The sequence below is a fragment of the Melanotaenia boesemani genome, chromosome 24, assembly GCF_017639745.1.
Source record: "Melanotaenia boesemani isolate fMelBoe1 chromosome 24, fMelBoe1.pri, whole genome shotgun sequence".
Lineage (NCBI taxonomy): Eukaryota > Metazoa > Chordata > Actinopteri > Atheriniformes > Melanotaeniidae > Melanotaenia > Melanotaenia boesemani.
Genome location: NC_055705.1, coordinates 11,770,986 through 11,792,557, shown reverse-complemented (window position 1 = coordinate 11,792,557; position 21,572 = coordinate 11,770,986). Strand labels below are relative to the sequence as shown.

General features: G+C 37.7%; 1 protein-coding gene across 4 annotated transcripts in view; it reads left to right on the top strand.

Moving 5' to 3' along the window:
• Positions 1-21,572, top strand: part of LOC121635657 (nck-associated protein 5-like) — a 154,072-nt gene that overhangs the window by 106,978 nt on the left and 25,522 nt on the right. For all 4 annotated transcript variants that reach the window (XM_041978927.1, XM_041978926.1, XM_041978929.1 and 1 more), the window contains 7 exons: positions 2,842-2,932; positions 5,990-6,160; positions 9,679-9,747; positions 12,518-12,556; positions 12,700-12,819; positions 20,461-20,565; positions 21,353-21,541. In XM_041978927.1, the coding sequence (XP_041834861.1) occupies positions 2,842-2,932; positions 5,990-6,160; positions 9,679-9,747; positions 12,518-12,556; positions 12,700-12,819; positions 20,461-20,565; positions 21,353-21,541 (784 nt within the window). The remainder of the gene's footprint in view (positions 1-2,841; positions 2,933-5,989; positions 6,161-9,678; positions 9,748-12,517; positions 12,557-12,699; positions 12,820-20,460; positions 20,566-21,352; positions 21,542-21,572) is intronic.

The following is a 21,572-nucleotide window of genomic DNA, read 5'->3' as shown; positions in this document are numbered from 1 at the left end:
AATTTTAATTAATCAAATTATGAAGAAATTAAGTGTCCTTGGAAATGAGCTCAGAGATGCAACACATTACTTTAGGTTATGTAAATTTCTAGGAAAAGCCACAGAGTTGTGTGTTAGGACCTTTAACAACCAACCTTGTGGGTGTCTTTTATCTGTGTGACTTGTGTCGTGCTGCTTCACATAAAGGAACAAACTGTGGCTATATTTGTAGGTCATCCCCTGCCCAAATCCCCACAGTCCAGTTTGCATCCTGCTTTCAATATTGATCATACCTGTCCAAGTAGTCCTTGACCTGGGGTCAGCTTCTCCAGGCTTAAAAGCTACGTACAAGTATGTCCTCTTGCTCTATAGGTTGTGCTGATTAAGGCCAGCATTTAAAGCAGGAAATAGAGCAATTTACAACCATCGCTGCATGCCTGCCCCTTTGACAGTTAAGTCAGCAGCTAGCATCCTGATTACAGCTGGTTTTATAGCTCAGCCTGAACAGATGGTCTGCACATAGCATTGTTCTTCCCTGTACTGCCTCTCCACCTGCACATATTTTCACCCACTTCTGTAAAGCAGTCATAACAAAACATGTAAAACACAGACAGATCAGTTTGGTAAATATATATATATATATATATATTTTACATTCAAAATCTTGCTTTGAAAATGCTAAAATATATGCTAACCTCAGCAGAACTTGCGGCATTGCTAACATTTTACTCTCTTCCTGCAGCAAGTAAAATTACATGTTAAATAGTTTATTTTGGATTAAAGACTATGTTGGAACTAAAATAGCAAGATTCATGTTAATGGAGATGCTTTAATGTAATTTAGTTTGTAAATTCTTTGCTACATTCATGAAGTAGTTTCCATCTGTTGCCAAGCACTAAGCTAGGCTAGGTTTGGTTTAGCCAAGCCTAATTGGCTACTTGTGGGTCATTGATGTGACAGTGTGTGTTTTTTTTTTTTTTTTTTATTTATTTTAAACAATCATATGGAAATTTATATTGTTAATTGAACCTTTAAATGCCACATGGCACTGATCAAAATATAGCTTAATATTTCAAGTGCAGCTCTCTGGATTATAACATGCCTTAGTTTAAAAATGATAAAATCTCTTATAAACTCTTCCTGATACAGACCTGGTCGTCCACACTAACATTTTCTGTATATTATATGTTCTTTTATGTACCAGAAAATGCTTCCTTGCTCTGATGACAGTGACTGTGCATGTGTGAATGAGTTTGTGAAACTTTTTGCATGATTCATGAACATTTTTCTTGGCCTGACAACAGTACAAGGTCTTCTGTCGCACTCACAAACACATGAGTCATGGTAACAGATGGACAAGGCGGTGATATTCTTTGCAAATGCAAATGATGTGCAACTGCTTCACATGGATGTCTACTTTTTCTTTAATTTTAGTTTTGTCTTGCAAGTCTTTTTAGTTAACAAATCAAACCACAGAGGTCAAAGAACAGCAGGGCAGTGTCATTAAAGTCAGATCATTTCCACCTGACAATGCTGAAGCTCTTCCTTTTGTCAAGATGCATCTTCAGTAAAGAGGCTGCTTAATCCGCTGTAGCTCTTTAATGTCAGTTTTCTCTTCAGCTGGGTTCAGTGTTATCACTCATAGCAAGTCTGGTGCGGTAGATGGTTCGTGACCCTTATTCAGATGGAAATCAGTAGCTGAAACATTTTCACAAGCACCCTTTTTCTTCTGCTTTGTATGCATTGTAAGCAGCAGAACACAGACACACAAATTGTTTTGAACAGAGTGGTCCTTGATGCTGAAGGTTTCTCAGGTGCTGTGTATTACTGCATTTAATTCAGTTCATTATCAAGCTTGCATGCAGTGGACACACGTATGAAATGTTGTACAATAAGCAAGACAATAATGTGTTTGCACATTTTGTACTAGGAAGTATTCCCTACAGACAGAAGAGAGCAAATATTGGGATGCATCCAAAAACATTACAACTCTTCCACCTTGCATTCCTGGCACAGACTCAGCCTTTTTCGCTTTCCATTCATACCGTAGGACAATTTGTGTTTTTTTTTTTGTGTGGGCACACTTATGAAATTTATTAAAAGCAATCCCAATTGAGGGATGCATTGATTCATATCAAAAAATTAATTTCTTATAAGGTTTGAAGATCCCATTTCAAATGATATCACCAGGACCGCAGAGTCTAATCATCACTTAGAAGCTGCTTATGTCTCTGGCATTGCATCATTTCAAGCATTTTAACTGAATATAACTTCAATTTGGAGTTTGGCAACTTTTTGCCAAACTTTTTAATTGTCTTTCGATCCTAAACTTGCTCGTTAGGTTAATTAAATATCATCTTTATTTAAAATAAGTACTCTAAAGTCAAAAACTATAGTTTGGATTGATGATTTGTCGGACATAAAGTACAGACCTAACAGGCCCATTTTCTCAAAACATTTGGTCTCTATTTCAAAATAGACAAGCAAATGAACACAACTAGACAAAAATAATTAAAGACAGTTGGTTAATGAGGATAAAAAGATGTAGACTCCAAATGAGATACATAAGAGCCAATCACAAACTTAATATTGTTTGTAGTCCATCAGTACCACTGTCACTCTTGGTGTCTTAGGTAGGGTACTGGAAAGATCCCAGTGCTGTCTTCATCTTTTGCGCCCATCTCAAAAATCAGTTGCTATGGGAAATGGTTTTTGAAAGATCTCATAGGTGGTGCACACCTCACACAAAATAATATAAATGAGCCGTGATGCAGAATAAATAATCTCAAGTATGTCAATATTTCACTCACATGAAAGTAGTACTTGTCAGGTTATTCCTGATGATGGTTTGTCTGTGTGCAGGATGGAAGAGACGGTGCGGTCGCTGCTGCAGAATCAGGGTGTCCTGGAGCAGACTGCTGTGGACACAGTGGACATCATGAAGGCCTATAAGGTAAACAAAGAGTCAGTAGTAGTACAGCAGTGATCATTTTGTAAAAAGAGGCATCTTTGTGTACCTCTTACTCCCCAGTTTTTTCAGCTCAGAGATTCACAATTTTGAACAAAAACTAGATCAAACATGTTACATAAACAAAACTGCTGTAGGGATTGACCAGGGCAGCAGAAAGAATCTGAGCATGTCTATTTGCTTAAAGCTATGTGTGATGTATTTATTTGACTTGAAAAACCTGGGACCATCTTAAACTATATCTTTATGAAGCTACTATAAACCAGAAAGTGATTATATCTCCTGTGATGACTGTGATTAAAAGTGAGATTAAATGTCTGCTGCTTAATAACTTATAAATTGCATTGAGTGGGATTAGCAGCCCTGAGGATATAAAGATGTCTATGAGATTTCCATAAGTGCAGCAAGTATCATATTTTAATTAAATATCAAAATCTCTTTGCAAAAAATGATCATATTGAGAAACAGTCTGAAAATAGTTATTGGAAGTGCAATTTAAAGTGCTACGTGGGTGCATGTACCTGGGATTTATAATTGAGCACCTCCGAATCAGGTTTCTCTCAACTGTTGAACATTTATTAAGAGGATAAACTCTTGATATCTGCACTGATGTGCAGAATAAACTACATGTAGATATTCTTTAATCCTGTGATCTGACTGTCAAAGAAAATAAACATGGATTTATCATTAGATTCCAAGCCACTATATGACTGAGCCCCTTTACACACACTCCTGCTGCAGCTGCATGCTGTGTATTCAACAGCCAAACTCAATTACTTGAAAGGGCAGTGTGAAGAACAAGGTTCCCTCCCGCTCTCCCAACAACACACTCGCTCTCTGCGGAGATTATTACAGAGCCCTTTCACGATGTCTGATGGGCTGTCTCTCTAACCAAACCAGACTTCACAAGCAAACAATAAGAAAATAAACAGCCACTATAATTTATTGCTTTAAACAAAAATTGTGTGATAGAATCAAACAAGATTGAAAACCTAATATAGGAAACAAAGTGATCTGAAGGATTCACATTAGGTAGGAGAAGCAGCTTCTCCTGAGCTGCATTTGGAGACTAAAACCTGAGCTGCAGACATCCATCAAAGCAGCAAACCTGAAGTTTCTCCAGCACATTATTTATCTTCAGCTTTGACAGTCATCTGTTAGAGCCCAGCTAGGGATAAAGAATTAAATGCATGTGCACAGTGATATATGGCACTCAGGTAGAGGGGTATGAAAACACTGAAAAAAGGCAGCATTTAATGAGTTTACATGAGAGGATGAGACATGCAAGCACAAATGTTTTGTTTTAGTCACACTTTTAATTAAGGTTTGCAGCTAAGTTGCAGCTTTGTTTCATTTACTCATGTAGTTCCTAATTTGAAGGCTCATTTAATACTTAAAGGCATTGCTTCACATAATGAATTCAAATGCTGTTAAAGTTAGAGCTAAATTACCTCATTTTGAGTCACAGATCTCCAGCAACGGACATGTTGTAGTAACTAGCTAACCACAATCCCTTTTAATACAAACTCTGCTTTATCAACACTGTGTGCTAATATTTATATATTAAAAACAGCCCCAAAGTATTAAAAGTGAAATAAAAGAGTGGAAATATATTAACCCCTTAAACCAAAGGGTACATCCTAAAATTTAGTGAGTAACAGCCCCACAACTGTGAAGCCAAGCTGGACCACCCTGGGCTATAATAGACACATATTCAGTAAAACAATACATTTCAGTATTTCTATCTTCAGGCCAGAGTTAGAGTTGAAAAATTCAAAGAAAATCCAATATTACTACTTCCTCCTAACCATACAAACAACATGGTCATAATTCAGTTTTATTTTATTGAAAAAAGTAAATAAATAAAAAGAAATCTGCAGATTTCCCAAATTAGTTTTTTTAAAAAAAAATATAGTACAACAAACGCTTACATCTGTTTTAGACAGTAATTTTCTTCAATGTGCCAAGCTTACACACAAGATTCTGCCCAGAAAGCTTTTTAAAAAGAAATTTTGAGGTTATTTGTAAATTTAAATCTGAGCTGTCATACAATGCTTTTTGCAAAATTTTGTAACCTGCAAATGATGCAAAAAGTACAATTCACCATCCCTCTCTGCTGTGCTTCAGCCCTCCCAGACCCTGACTGGTTGTTCTCACTCAAGTTAATTAGGCATTTCTCAAGACACATTGCTATTTTGAAGGGTCATTCCTGGGCAAATGTCATACAAGGAAAGTATCCATCAAAATACAAGTACCTGAAGCGACACCAGGCTGATCTCCACTTGAAAGTCCAACAAACTAATCTGAATATGTCTAATCTAAAACACATTTTACTGTTCTTGGGTTTTAAAAATGTAGAAAACTGCTGAAGCAGAAAAGAAAATGTGTCTATATGTAGTTTGAAATGATTCCAAATGACTTGTTTTATGGTGAATCAATAAGCACAAGAGATTCGTTAGAAAAACAGAATAATCTGTTGAGTCGCACTGTGTCCTCCTAGCTGATTTCTTTCTACAGTTTGGTGCTCACCAATCATTCATTGCTTAATTAGCAGCTAATTACCACCAGTAATTAAGATCACAGATGCAAGGAAGCTGAACAAACAAACATATGAGACAGAGGGGGAAAATAGGAAGGAAAAGCGAGGTTGTTGGATCCCTCGATTATAGACAAAAAGAGCCCTGAAGGTCACTGCCTCCCTTTAGAAAACTCGTGAAACATGATTAAGGATGAGGGGATGTTTCAGAGTTCTGTTGTGGAGGCTGTTGTTCCATCTGCCCATCTGATCCTCTCCACTTTCTTTTTCTCACTTCCCTCCAATTCCTGCCTTTTACAGCTCCTTCCCTGCTTTTCATCTTTTCATGAAACATTCACTTCTACTTTGGATACTCTCCTTCCATCTGCTTTGGTTTCTTCTTGCCAAATTCCTCTTCTTTCTTTTTTTAATTTTTTATTGTCTCCCCCCCCCCCCCCCCCCCCCCCCCCCCCCCCCCTATGTCCCCACTATACATTTCTAACCTCAAATTGTTTACTCTGCCTCAGGACAAACTGTCCGAGGAAGTGCAGAAACAGTGTGATGGCCCAGAGGAGAATGGCTCCCAGGCGGGAACCGAGGCAGACCCGAAGCTGATGCAAGATGCTGAGAACAATACCGGCCTAGCAGAAGACGACAAAGACAAAACCGGACTCCTGGGCCGTCTGAAGACTCTAGAGGTAGCAACCTTGCCACCTTCTCTTTTTTCTACATAAATATGTCTCTTCACTTCCCTACCTTCTTCCTTTATTGCTATCACTCTTGCCTCTTTTCATTGACACTCTCAGCCAACCCTGACTATCCTATGTGGCCAGACAGTCTGCCAGTTGTCAGGCTCCTTGCTAAGTTGTGTCTAAAAGCGTGACAGCTCATCAAATCCTCCAGTTCTCTCCGTTCGGAGAGCAAAGTCATCCTGTGGGAGTCACTGCTGGGGCCGCGAGCTGCACTCCAGCTTTGGTTTGTTTATCTCTGCGTTCGGGGATTTGCGTTGCACTCTGCCTTGAGCTCTGAAGAGGGAGTGCAAGCCACAGCAATCCAAGTTGATTGTTTGTGCTAAAGCCACTGGACACACTTCCTCGAAAATCTCCCCAGCAATTAAAGGACTCAGACTTAATTAAATTAGGCCTCCAGTCATACTTGTCGAATAATTTATTCCTATGTGGCTCCACGTTGCATCCTCTGACATTAAAAAGTATTAATTAAGGTCAGAAATAAAGGTGTCTTAGTAAAGAATGATTATGAAAGACCACTATAAAAAAGGTTTGCCAGTGCAGCACTGAGGAATCCCAGATAAAAAATAGACCCTAATTACTGTAAAGTGGATGATAATTTACCTGACATGGTAAGACGTTTGGTCAATTTATCCTGGTGATCCATTTGCACAGCACATTCCTTAAACTTTACATCTTAAATGGCTTTATTAAAACTCGTCTGCCATCTTTATTCCATGCGCCTGTGCAGGTGATGGATGCACCTCCATTAAAGCAGGAAGGAAAAAAAAACATGCAATGCATCACTGCTCCACATTGTGCATAAACTCCACTGACACTAAGTAAGTAGTGACTGGCTTCTATTCCTGCAGCACAACTGATACCGTTCATTAGCTTGGCAGAAACGCACTGCAGACTACAAATGGAGCTAAAATAAAGACGCCCAGATTTGGGGAGAAATGATTGTCCGCCACGTGTGACGTGAAAAGGACAGGAATGCTCAAATTACTTATGAGATCATGAAAAGTGGTTTACAAATGTACTCCATTTAAACCTGTTAAAGGAGCTAAATCTGCTACTGAGCTACTGAGAGAGCTAGACCCAGGAGTAGGCTGACGTGCCTTTTCACCATTACACGCCCTATAATGATCGAATGTCCACTCTATTTCTTCATGATGTAGGTTCAGCAATATTTATTCCTTGATTGTGGATAAAGTAACTGTACCAACAACAAACAAACAAACAAGCAAGTGTAGCCTCACACCAGTGCGGTGAAAAACCCTTTGTCCTTCCAGGCCAAACATCTAATGACCCCAGTCATGTCTTCCCCTTATATACACGCTTAACCTTCTCAGGTAACAATACAGTGCCCTCCTAATAGGTGTAAGGTGAACTACAATCGCATGCATTTGACTCCTATAAAATCTTTTGTATATTGTCAGTTTTTAAGATCTTGCAACAAAGTTCAAAATTATGTACTCGGGATTATCTTTTTAAGGTACCTCAAGGGTTCATGTTGGGCCTATTGCTGTTTTCTACATGTAAATTGTTAAGAAAAAGAAACTTTTTGTTGTTATGCAGATGATGTCCGCCTATATATGTGTATTAATACTAGAAGGTCTGATTCACTGTGGCCCTTGATAAAGTGGCTGGTTGGACCTAAACTTTCTGAATCTAAATAAATAATTACAGAGGTTGCTAGATTTCTGTTTCACTACTTTTATTATATTTTATTAATTTTAATTGTTTTATGTTGTTTTTTTTTTGGGGGGGGGGGGTGTTATGCTTTTATTTAATCTAACTTAGATGTATAGCACTTTGCTCAGCTGTGGCTGGTGTTTAAACGCTTTATAAATAAATTAATAATGATGATTATGATTCAAATTTGACAAACAGATTAGTTCTGGTATCAAAATTAGCTTTTTCCAGTTACAAATGTTGGCTAAAGTGAAGCCATTCATTTCCTATAATGACTTCAAAACAGTTGTACATGCTTGTATAACCACATGACTGGATTATTGTAATTCCTTATATGTTGGTTTGCATCAGTCGTCTTTCACTGATTTTAGTTATGGAAAAGTGCTAAACCTGTTGCTACATTTACAAGTAGCTGGCTTGAAGTTCAGGATGCCATTTTGTCATTATATATTACATTTTTTTGTTGAATGTGTTTATTCTGTTGTAAAAAGATTTACTCATGTTTTCAATTTTTGTAAAATTAGATTGAAAGATTTCCCAATTAGCAGTTTAATATCATTACCTTGTCCATTGTGATCATTTTTTTTGTCATCTTACCTTTTTGTTTTCCACCGCAGACTCACCTGTTTCAGTTTTCAGTACAGTTTGTTTTATGTTCTGATCTCAGGACTGAGACAATTGCCGTTTGGACCAGTTGCCAAGGATTCGCCTCTGCTCATATATACCTTGAGGCTGTCAGATCACTACCTCTCATTCTTTAACAACCTACTCCTTCCACAAGCCCGTTAGAAGGACTAAATGCCTCTCAGTAAACATGTGAACAGAAAAAATACCACTTTTATGCCATTTATTTCATATTAAAATATATTTTTTTGTGTGTACCAAAAATGTAATGTAATACTGTAACAAGTTGAAGAAGCCATGGTGAAAGACAATAAAAGAAGGTCCAAATGAGCCTTTTGTGCAGTTAGCAAAAAAGATTTACAACATTTAAAGGTTAAATTTGTGTTGCATTTAACAATAAAACAGTCAGAGCTGAAGAGAGAAGTTTGACACATCAGTTATGTGTCAAACTTCTCTTTACGTTGATGCTTGCATAAGAAAAAATCACTCTTGTGTAGGCGCACGTCTGACTAATTCATCACACATTAAAAGGTCTTTTTTTTTGCCTTCTGTTGTGTAAGAAAATGTTTATTTAATGCAGGTTATGGCCCAAATGATAAGATGTCAAGAGAGTTCCCTCCTACAGGTACCTCCTAAAAATAGACCTAAGTTCTGTAATTACTGAAATCATTTGGACCCATAACAATTCCCCATGGCTTTGAAGCTTTAATTAGTCAATGTTTCATCAAATATGGAATCACTGGAATGTTTTAGGTTGTAATTATGTTTCCCATGTTTTCATCAAGGGTTTGTTAGTTTCTACTAAAGGGCAGAGGGTGAGAGAAGCGAAGAGGCTGACAGCTTCTAATACGCAGCGCATTGCTGACAAATTGGAATCTCCCAAAGATCAATAGAGCACCGCCTCAACGCTTGGCAAGTGGAGGATATATTCTTATTAGGTCCAAACTCCTGCTGCCCAAAAGTTCAGCATCATAACTTCCATCCCCTTGACCTTTTTTTTCCGTTACACTTGGTAATTTTTTATTGGCCATCCTGGTTTAAGTTGACATATGACCTTTTGTGGGGGAAGCCTCCTCTTTGCTACCGCTCCACTTGTTTGTTTTTTCCTGTCTCCTTCTCTATTGCTGTGTTGCTTCACATGTAACCAAAGCTTGTGCTCTTTGCAGGAGGAGAACTCTGCATTGGCCTTGGAGAATGAGAGCCAGAGGGAGCAGTATGAACGATGTTTAGATGAGGTGAGTGCAGAATGCGTCATGCCTCATTTCATGTCACATTCAAAAGCAGCATAAGACTCCACAATTTTTTTGTGTACCTTGAAAAGTCCATTTGTTCATCGGATTTGACACAATAGCATTAACTTTACTGTGGAGGTAAAGTTTAGAAGTCGAGTAAAGCTCATTCTATATCCCACAGTTTGGCCTCATAATGTAGCCACAGCCTGAAAAAGGAGGAGCGAATACTAACCATTATTTTAGGGAAAGGGACAGTCTCCCTTTTTCAAACTAACTCTTATTTATATAAAACACTAAAGATGCTGAGCTAAGAATGAAGCACATGGAAACCATTTAAACCCTATACTCAATACAAAAATGATGCAAAGAGAAAATCTGAACTGTTGAAACAGAATAATTTTCTTCAAGAATCTAGACCAGTTCCTGTTATTTTCAAACTGAAATGTTCCATTAAAAAGACACCTGGATGGCTGTATATATAGCACCATTTGGAGCTTTAGGACCACAGGAACCTTTCCTTTTGATGTATGTGATTACAAGCTAGATGGCTCTTCACATTTGGACAAAAGAAGCAGCATTCATGATTGGAAAAAAAAGCTCATGAGAAAATTTACCACTTGAGGACATAAGGTGTGCACAATATAGTAAAGTCTGCAGGGGAGTTCCTACTGAATGGTGTACCATCTCCATTTATTGTTTTGTCACAAACGATTACGTTAGATGAACCAAATAAAGCTTGGTGACAGCAGTGGGATCTTCACACAGTGAGTTTGGCTTATTTGTGGAAGTTTAAACGCTTTGTTTTTCCCCTTTAGCCATTTCAGTTAGTTATTGGCTACTGCTTGGCTAGCACTTTAAAGTTTGTGATAACTGCATTATTGACATGTGGTGTGGAGATAAGACACCATATACACCAATGAGTGATGACTTAACGGTTTTATTAAATTCCCAGAACTAAAAATTCCACAAACATGGGGAACAGTATTGCTACTATATGGTAATCCTTGGGTAACCTGGGAGTGGCAACCCTATGAAAATAAGATAATCTGTTACAGTCAACCAACATGTTATAAGGGGAGATAAGAGGGTTATTATTTTAAGACAACACACAAATCTTTACTTCTATGCCATGCTTAACAATATATATATATATATATTCCTTTTGCCAATAGATAGCCCTAAAAGTTAGACACAGAACCTTAATTAAGCTTTGTGTTACAAAAACAGCAGGGGTTCCAAAACTCATGCAGTGATTTCCACTACAGAGTTGTGTCTCTTTATATTGCAATGGCAGTAGTGTTATCAGATGTTGTCCTTTTTCTTAAATGGATTTTTTGCTAATATAAATCATAATCATTGGAGAAGTACGATGCATTTTCCTGTTCAGGCTTCAAAACTTTGGATTGCTAACAGAATTGAGCTGTTAACAAAAGCTCAAAACTTCTTGCAGCGATTATTCACATGTATATTTATTTTGTAATAAACAGATGAAAGTGCAAGCATTTAAATCGCTGCAACCTGATGTGAGCTGGTATTACTGAAGTAATAATTTACATTAGAATGGCACTTATGTGCCCTCAGGTTATTTGTGAGAGCTTGAGAAGGGCTGTTTAGTGATTTGCATGAAGAGGATGAAGCTAACTAGCTCTCAGCAGTGCATCTGAGTCACTTCAGGATGAAGGCAGACAGGAAGGGGAGCACTGTCACAGGGAAGCATGTCCAGAAGGGACAAGTTTCCCCAATTTGTCCCTGAATTGAGGAGCTCTGCTGATTGAGCAGATTTCCTGCAGGATGGAAAAGACTAGGGACTGAAAAGAAGAAAGAATGATAACTGAAAGTGTGTTTATTTTGATGCAGAGATGCATCCTCTATGGACTGTGTTTATGACAAACTTGGCCCCAGTGTCTGTTCTGCATCCTTGCCCTCACTAAAATGGCTCTGCTCAGCTTTGTTGTGTTTGTTTGCCAACAGTTTTTCTTTGTGGTTGACTTTTGTGGGGGAAAGGTTTGGTAATGACCCTGCTTGAATGATGGAGAGATTGTGTGTGCAGCCTTCTAACTACTGCACTAAACAACAGTGGGAAACATTGAGCTTGCCCTCTAACAAGGATGGGTTTTTTTTTCTATGCAGGACAGCCCGCCTGTCTAAATTTTTGTGTGTGGCCAAGCTTATTTGTCATTAAACTGCTTGCATCCAAATCATACAGTGTCTGTCGTTGAGTTCAAAGCCTGTTAACTCAAATTTGTTTGATCACCTGGCGATTTTACAGGAGGCAAATCTGTAGCTAGGAGCAGAGCTCATTTCACAATGTTTACCCTCATTCAATAACCCGGAGTGGGAGCACTCAAAAGAGCCGTTGTGGCTTCACACACTATTAATGAGCAATCAATGCGCAGTAATCGGAGCTGCTTCTTCATCTGCCTTGTGGTCTGGAGTGCAGGAGGGTGTGAGCCGCAGTGAGACCAAAGCTAAGGCACAACAGCACTTAAGCCAGACATACTTCTGCTCCTACATCAACCTGCTGATGTCAATACAACCATTAGGAAATGAGAGTTGTAGAAGACATATATTGTACAAGTCTATAAGAGACGCAAATATAAGAAACCAGAAGAAAACCACTCAAGTATATTGTACCACTGTCTTTGTTTTATGGTTATAGTAACTCACCTTAAGTACAAATTGGCAGTGCAAACTCTTATATGTACTATGAGGATCATCAGATGTCAAAGCTTCATGAAATGAAACATGATTTCTTTTTCTATCTTTTTTAAAGGTTGCCAATCAAGTTGTGCAGGCACTTCTCACCCAGAAGGTTTGTTTCCCTTTTATTTCTGAGGATTTTGTTCTTGATGATCAGTTTAACACATGTGGATGTCACATTTGTGATATTTCCACCTGAATACTTAAACTAAATCATGCAGCATTTTTATTGATTCTGTGTTGCTTATGTATCAGGATCTGAGAGAGGAGTGTCTGAAGCTTCGAACAAGAGTTTTTGACCTGGAGCAGCAGAATCGAGCGCTGAGCATTTTGTTCCAGCAGAGGATCAAACCTGCTTCAGACTTACTGCTACAGGTAAACATTTCATATTATAACTTGTATATAAAATATGTATGTAGTCCTATTTCCTTGGTCATCATTCTGGAGGATAGAGTTGGGTCCAAGATTCTGGAGATGTGGGATCACCCCTGCCTCCAGAATCTTATTTTTGATTTGTCAGTTAGATGTCAGTCAGGGTCCAGTCATACACCTGTGACTGACACACACATTGCAGCACTTTAACCTCAAACATACTGAATACCAACAGGATTTATTGACCAACAGTATATCATGATTTTGGCAGGCTTTTGGGGGGGGCACTACCCACACATTTAGCTGTGTTGTTCATTCCACAGTAGCATTACCCTAATAAGATATACCTCACTGTAAGGTCATCTAATCAGACTTTCCAGCAATGTATAATATGGCACCAACTGATTTTTATTTTTTTTTATTAATATTCAAGTAGAAAGTAAATCAGATAGCATAATTATACATTTTCTATTTATTGGGAAAGCTTCATTTTATAAATGTGTACATTTATTACTTAAAAAATGTTCACTTGTGTAACAGCTTAAGTGAACACTTGTTCCATTTCCCCAAAAACTTCCTTATATTCTTCATTTTACTACCAAAGCAGTCGCCCCCTGCTGCCTATTTAAGAGAATGCAGTTTAGGATGCCTTTGCATTTGCTTCATTTCTCAGACTCAGAGCCTTTTTCCATCTTCTATACACTGTTTAAGGAGAAATTATGAATAATTTACCTCTGACTTATATTATTATCAACTAAAAACGTATTTTAAGCAATACAAAATATAGTATCTGCATCTGTTCCCTACAAAAGTATATTTGAGCTGAACAGCAGCAAACTGCCTGAACCATGGATAGCCACCCACAATCTCTGTTTTCATTTAGTTTACTATTTTAAAAGCTATTTTTGCTGTTTTTCACTTTTGAATGAAAAAAATAAAAGAAAATATCCTGTTTTCATTTAATTATCATTCTTAATGGTCCCCTACAAGGTAGCAAAGTCCAGTTCAGTCTTATTGTGCTTTTGAGGAATCACATGTGCATTGTAAGGACTCTGGTGTGCAGGGATCCAATTTAAATAGCAAAACCATCTAAAAAGGTTTGGATTTTACTGTACCCTGGCAGCACAACAACTACGAATAACAATATGCTACTTTTGTGGCCATCAAACATTCATCCTTATGCTTTTTTTCCACACTAACTGTAGATTCTTCAGCTGAAAATTGCCTTGGTCATCCTTTTGGTCCCTTGGAAAGCACTAATTTACTGAAAAGTGTCCATCTGAGCCTTCCAGCTGGTTCTTTAAGGTGTAATTGTGAGCAAGACGGACCTGCCGCTGTTAGCTGTACCCATCTCATGTACAATGTGCTATAGTATCGCAGTATGAAGTTTGAAAAGGAGGATTTCACATAATTGAGCAAAATACCGCAGGGTTCTTTGCTGCCAAGCTAGCAAGATGTCAAAGGAAAAAAGCAAGGGACAATGAGCTTGTCAGTCTACCCAGACAAGAACAGTAAGCCAAAAGAGATGAGCAAGAAGAGAAGAAGAGTAGGTAAGAGATGAAGGACAGGAAGGTGAAAATGGAAATAGAGGAAAAAAAAGAGCAGAAAAGCGGGGATGCCAAGAAGATAAGTAGGTAGAGGTGAGAAACTGAGGGCAATATAAGAAGAGGCAAAAAAAAAACAGAGAAAAGAAAGTAGGAAAAGACAATATAGCTATGAATGCATTGAAAACCAGTCACTTTCTAGCTGCCACTTATTGTCCCCCCCCCCCCCCCCCCCCCCCCCAATCTTAACGGGATTCAGCTGAAAATATACTAATAGAAGGCTGAGAAGGGCATCAATTGTTTAATGTGTGCAGATGAGTGTGAGAGCAACAAGTTAATTTAGTGTCGGCGCAATTTTTATGACAGATGCAAAATTAGCTGCAGCCTTTGACTGTGTACTGTAAGCAGATTCACCCATCCGGTCATTATTTTTGACAGCTTTTTCTCTACTAAATGGGTGATTCAATGTAAGAATTAATCATAATGTGATCACTCCGGATGTTTGGTGCATTTATGATGAGTTCTGCAGTCATGTGTGGGAGAGCTGTTAAAAACAGCTATATTTATTAACGTCACGGAGAATGGGGACATCCCACTGAAAATCTATTTATGGTATCTACTTTAAAAGTATTTGCTTTCTCAGAAAGTTAGATGAGAAGATCAATATTACTTTCTTTATTCGTCTTTTGAGGCTACAACCATCAGACATTATGGCTAGCCATTGAGTATGCCTTACAAAATGGATCCATACATACCCAAAAGAAACATTTAACTCTTAATGCCTTATAATTTATGGTGTGTGCCACAAAAACAAAGTGCATTTACATGAATATGATTATTTTACCAGATTTCCTGATTATTTCAGAATATACTTTGAAAGTAGGCTTCAGTTAAACAAATTTTCTTGTGCACTCTGGAAACAGCCTAAAAGGATAGATAGATAGATAGATAGATAGATAGATAGATAGATAGATAGATAGATAGATAGATAGATAGATAGATAGATAGATAGATAATACTAAATTTATAGTCTTTTGAAGCAGTTTTGTTTTATTGGAGAGTTTATTAAAAATAATGGCTGTGTGGTGAGTTGATGAGGAGATTGTCACCACTCTTGTCTTAAAGCAAGTAGCTTCAGGAAATTTTTGCACAATATGCTGCTGCATTTTTGTAGCATTCTTTACGTACGTCTTTGCAAAATATTTACACACATACAAAGACTTTCTTTCAACATGAGTTTGTGTGAAATGCCTCTACATCGGATGGTAAACGTGTCATTTTTCTGTAAACACTAATACAACAGCATGAACAGATATATAGTTAACAGCATGAGTAGGCCTGTCGCGATAAGCAATAAGTCAATTAATTGAACGATAAGAAAATAAGAGCACGATAAGTTTGCCGGCCGCGATAATTTTTTTTCGTCCCCCCTTTACCATAGACTGTGTATGACAATAGGTTTCACTATGGAGTATTTCGACTAAACGCTCTGGTTTCTTGCGGAGTGATCTCTCTAGTGTCACACTTGACTGCAGCATGTTGCAGCACGAGCCGGTAAGCCGCATTTGTTTTGCACGGCTGCCAACACGCAATGGCCGTGAGACTTGCGTATTTAAGTGGCTTCTCACGCTCTCGCGCTAAACCTCCGATTCTCATGCTGAAATATGTAAATAATAGATGCAAGCATCTCCTCTTTTATTGTTTCGCTGCTTCCCACATGTAAGCAGAACACACACATTCTAGCTTACGACGTCAGTACAAAGCCCCCACTTCCTGGTCTACCGTAATAACCCCGGTAATCCGCAGGCACATTACGCAAATAGAATCAGCCTATATACTACCGTATATGACAAAATACACATTAAGAGCAATGCCGGCTAATCGAGAGGTTTGGGAGGATTCCCAGTGGGCCGCATAACTTTTGGGCCGGTGTCCCGGCGTATGTGAATGTGGTATCCCAGCTAACTGCTGGGTTGTAGTTACTTATAAGGCCAACAGAGGGCAGAATGACTTTGTTTCACAAGCAGTAGATTTTGAAGAGCAGAAGAAGAACACGGGTTTTTGTTCGATGTAAAGTGCTGAAGTTTGGTTCGTCATTAAAACCGGCATGCTTGTCTACTTGTCTGGAGTTTATTTGAAGATGCAACAGTGAAAAAGGCGCTTTTATTTATTTAGTTTATTGACCTTTGAAAATGTGTACTTGCATTATTACGGCATATGTCACTATATTAGTTGAGAATGGTCTCAAAATGACACATTAGCGCTCTGCGCAATATTATCGTTTATCGCGATAATTTCTGAGAAAATTTATCGTACAGCTAAATTTGTTATCGTGACAGGCCTAAGCATGAGTTTTCTTCTATTTTACAGCCGATGTATAAAATAAATTTACCCCATAATATTATGAAAAACTTACTTGACTTCATGTAGTTGCAAGCTCGAGTGTGGTCTCAGTACTCCAGGGTTGAAGAAATTGCCAGTTCGTGTAAAGGAGGAATGCCAGTGCTTGTAGGGGGTGTGGCCTCAAAAACCCTGCAGTAAGCAGTGTACTGTGTGCACGTGATTAAATGGCAGACATATTAAACTGTGCTTACATTAAATCTGGTTGTTTTAGATTTAAGTACCCTGTCAAGTGAATCAATTAGTAATTTTCTGGTTAATTTCCAGATATTCCCGGTAACTCCCATGGAAAGTTTCCAACTTTGAAAATTCACGGAATTTTGCAACCCTACTAATAATGTATCATATGTTTGTATCTGTGTGAATTAAAACATTTAAATCTTGTTAACTTCTGAAAAGCTAATAGGATTATTATTGTTTTTCATTTCGATTGAATGAAAGCTGTATTTTTCTTTAAAGTTTTGATGCTAAGCGAAGTTAACTAAGGCGAAGTAACTAAGCTAGGCTAACTATATAGAGAGAGACTTCTTGTTGTAGGAAAACTCGCAGGAGGTATCAAATTTATTGTCACTGTGTGTTTGTATTTCTGTGGATAAAAATATTTTATCTTTGTTGTGAACTTTTGATTTTCTATGAGGATATTCTTCCCTCTCTGTTGGATAAAAGCTATATTTCCCCTTATTTAAAGTCTTGATGCTAGGCTAACTAGCCACAGCCATAAATAGCCATGTTTATTTAAGGAATTTTTTCTTGTTTTCTGTGAGAAAATAGCTTAGAGAAGTTTTTTAGTACTGTAATCATTTGTCATTTTGAAAAGACTTTCTTTTTAAATGGCTAAACCATTGCAACAGAGTTTTTAATGAGGATATGAAATAATCAGGGGGATTTTCATTTCTCTCCCTTTTTTTTATTTATTTTTCTCAAGCCTTAAGCAGAGGGAGACTTAATCAACCTTATGAGTGTTCAGTTTCCCATCCAGCTCTGGACCTTTTAGCTTATCAGTAATTAAATGTTCCCTAGTTCCCTTTGGGCTTCTCGAGTTCCTCTGATAAAGAACCATAATGCTTTCAATAGGAACTGTACCAGATGTGCACCTCGACTGGCTGCAGCTGAATTAGTTTCTTTAAAATACCAAACATTTATTCTGGAAAATTCTAAAATCAAGGAAAAAAAAAAAAGGGCTGTTATTCAAACCATGCACTATGCCAGGTAAGGTGTACACTATCAGCCAGTAATGCTGCTCATTAAATATGACAGGCAAGTGCACGAGTCACCCATTATGGGGACAAATGCTTGTTTTTTTTGTATTTTTTCTTTTTTTTCTTACTAACTCACAGCCACAGAACACACTGTGAATGCCATGACTTCATTACTGCTCATTCAATTTCACAGGTTGTAGGCACACATTGTTGACATTGTTGAAAAAAATGTAAAGAAAATTAAGAATTTTACAGAAATAAAAACATTTCTTGCAACAGTAAAATATTTGTAGTTATTGTAGCAAAGCAGTTTATTCCAACCTAACACAACTAAACAATCGAGTACAATACAGAGAATATATAATTTGTGATGATTACCAATTGCATGAGCTCTGTGAAAATAACTATCTAGAAAACTGTTCATCATGTCACAAAAAATCCTGCTATTTAATTTAACATACTGAAAAAAAGCAGGCAGGAACAGAAAACTGAGTAACGAAAATCCAAAAACCTGAGCACAAAAAACTAAAGATCCATATCAAACAAAAAAAAGAAACCTACAACGATGACAAAAAAAAGCTGCAAAAGCTGAACGAAGTTGAAATGTAGATCGTATGATGCAGGTGAGCATTGTGCACAGAAAGAGGTTTCTGTCTTTTCTCTTTTCTGTGGCTGCTGTTATGTGTGGGTGTATTGCTGGATGGCTCCACCAATGTGTTTTTGACAGCTGGTGCCAATACTGAATGATTTGCTTGGAAGCTCCCTATTGCTGCTATTCTAGGCTGCCATCATTATCTTGAAATATGACCGTTGTCAAAACAAAAGCAAAAAAAAAAGAAAGAACAAAAGAAAGAAGACCTTGTTTTCTTCCTCAATATTGCTCACAAAAGTTTCCTATTGGCTTCCAGACTAATGTAATTATTAAAAAGGTTAAAAGTCCAGTATTTGCATGATATATTACAGTATCCCCCACATTAACAGAAGCTTCACAATTAACATATTTGACTTTGATCTCGGCCTTCAACCTCAAAAAACTGGTCTTGTCATCTACCGTTTCCTTCGACTATCTTCCCCCGTGACCCTGTGTCATTATCGACTGAATCCTTGATGAGGATGCTGAGGAGGTGAAATCCTGCACCCCACGATAAGATCAGAGGCTCCTGCTACACCGCAGCCACTCCCCATCCTGCGTGGACAGCAGGGAGACCTACTGATGCGGCATGAGCGCTTAACAAATTATAACTGGGATAAAAGACTTTCAGGTTCACTGAATGTGAAATAATAATCTTAAATCAACATATATTTATAATATTCCATAAAAGACATTTTCTTATTATACATCAAACATAGATTTTTTTAAAATCAAATTCTTAAAGAACAGAAAAATGTCTTTTTCTTTCTTATGTCTGAGTTTGCAAGTGTGCATCGATCTGTTTGCTGACTGAAAAGCTTCTTTGTGAGCTTATTCGCCGTCTTGCACTAATACAAAAAGAAGCTTTTCTTTTGGGTCTTTGGCAAAAAGTTGGAGAGGACAAAAAAATAAAAAAAAAATGCAATGGTTGTGTTTTGGCTGCAGGCAAAGTAATGCAGGTTGTTTGTTCTTAAGAGACCAAAGAAGCAGTAAAGGTTTTGATGTCATTGGGAGCTGCTTTGTTTTGGAATTTATTTTCCCCTCAAAAGTATTCACAACATGCTTTTTACAAAACATAAAAAGTCAATAAACTGTAAGAACAGTTGACTTTTTTTATATTTATGGGATTAAAAGGGAAGGTGACTTGTATTTTATAACACATTATTTACATGATATTGATATTTTTTCCTCTACAAATGTACGATATGAACTTTTAGTTTAATAAAAAATACTGAAGATTGAAGTAAATACTATGAAACAATCCCTAAGTGAGCATTAGTGTTACTGTGGTGGGAAATGCTGCCTTAGATCAAGTGTTCTTCTCTTCTATATTTCCATTTTAAGTTCATTTGAGTCATCTGAGCAGAGGGAATCCAGTGTAATTAAGTTCTAAGATTAATATGTGGAAATGTATTTGGTTTCGTATCTTTCCCTTCTTAGGCATGAGAGTTAGCTAACAAAAGAGGCTTGCGCACAAATGAAGGGAAAAAAAAAAAAAAAAAAAAGAAAATCAAAGGAATCCCATACTCCCCAATGCAATTATTTCCTATTCACGTTATTTTTTTTCTTTTTTCTAGCTGAGGACATTAATGACTTTGAGGGAGAGTAGTATAAATCAGTTTACGATGGGAGGGAATCTGATGGGTAAATTACTGCTCGGCTGACTGTGTAGATGGTTGGAAATTTAGGAAAAAGAAAATACAAATGATCATTTTATTTTCTATTCATGATTTAAGTTCATAGCAAGTGTTGATAAAAACCTTTATAGGAATCTCCTGCATCTTGGATCTTATAATGAGGCCCATTTCTATCTCTTGATCTCCCCAAAGTCAGATTTCACTGTTGCATGTCCTCCCTTTTTGACTTTCAGAAACTCCACTCTCGGATAATGGATCTGTCTGCGGCAGATTTGCTCCTAGAGCCAGAGAGAAGCAAGGCTTTCCTTCTTTCCAGGAATACAGACTCTCCTTCCAATGTAAGCATAATGGGAAAAATATGCAGAAGGCAGTGTATCTTTTTCCTCATTTCATATTGCTCTGTGCCATAATCACTCCCTTCAAGAAATCATTGCGAGATATTAAAATACAGGCCTGACAATATGAAGCTGTGACCCCTCCTGTGCTCTCAGCAGGAAGAGCTAGCAGTATCACTTGGCATTAAGAGGAATAAATCCTTGTCATATTACCAGAAAACCATCGATTGAGACTCGTAGTCAGTAAAAATGACTCTATAGGACACTGTGATACATTAGTCATCTTATGTATTATGCATTAAAGCCTGAAAATGAGTTTGGTCTACTCTTACCCCTCTGAGAATGCCACCTGATAAACTGTAATGTGTGTTATCAGAGCAGAGGAAGGCCAAGTGAATAAAGTAATAATGCCCACAGAGTGAATTATGAATCACCCAAATATGTACATATCCTTAAATAGGCTGTTAGGTGATACACACAAGTGACACTTCTATGAGATCAGTGAAATCTCATTTCCTATCTTTCTATCTCTGCAATGAGATTGTAATTAGATAAACATCTGCCATGCTGTGGTGAATGCACATGCAAATATTATTTTTTTCCCCCAAGTTTGCAAGCAAGAGTAATTGACTGGTCAAAGCTTTGTTAAGTATTGTTCATCACAAAATTAACAGCAAGATGGCAATTAGACATGCAGCAGTCATTGTCAGAAAAACTGCACGTTACCGTTCCTTATCTCAACACTGCCTGCACAAGTTATTCCTTTACGATTCTTTCTTCTTTCTCACAGGAGATTCAGCTGAATGGAAAGGCAAGTCTCCCCGTGGCCAAGTGTCTGAGCCAGCTGAGTCTGACAGTACCTGCTCCCCTCTACCCACGCAGCAGCTGCAGCAGTAGTGAATTATCCCTGTCAAGCGCTTGTAGTGAATTCTCTAGCGGCTCCTACACCTGGAATGATGGCCGCTCCTGTGGGAAAATGGTAAACCTTCTCACTCCAAAAAAACCCAGAC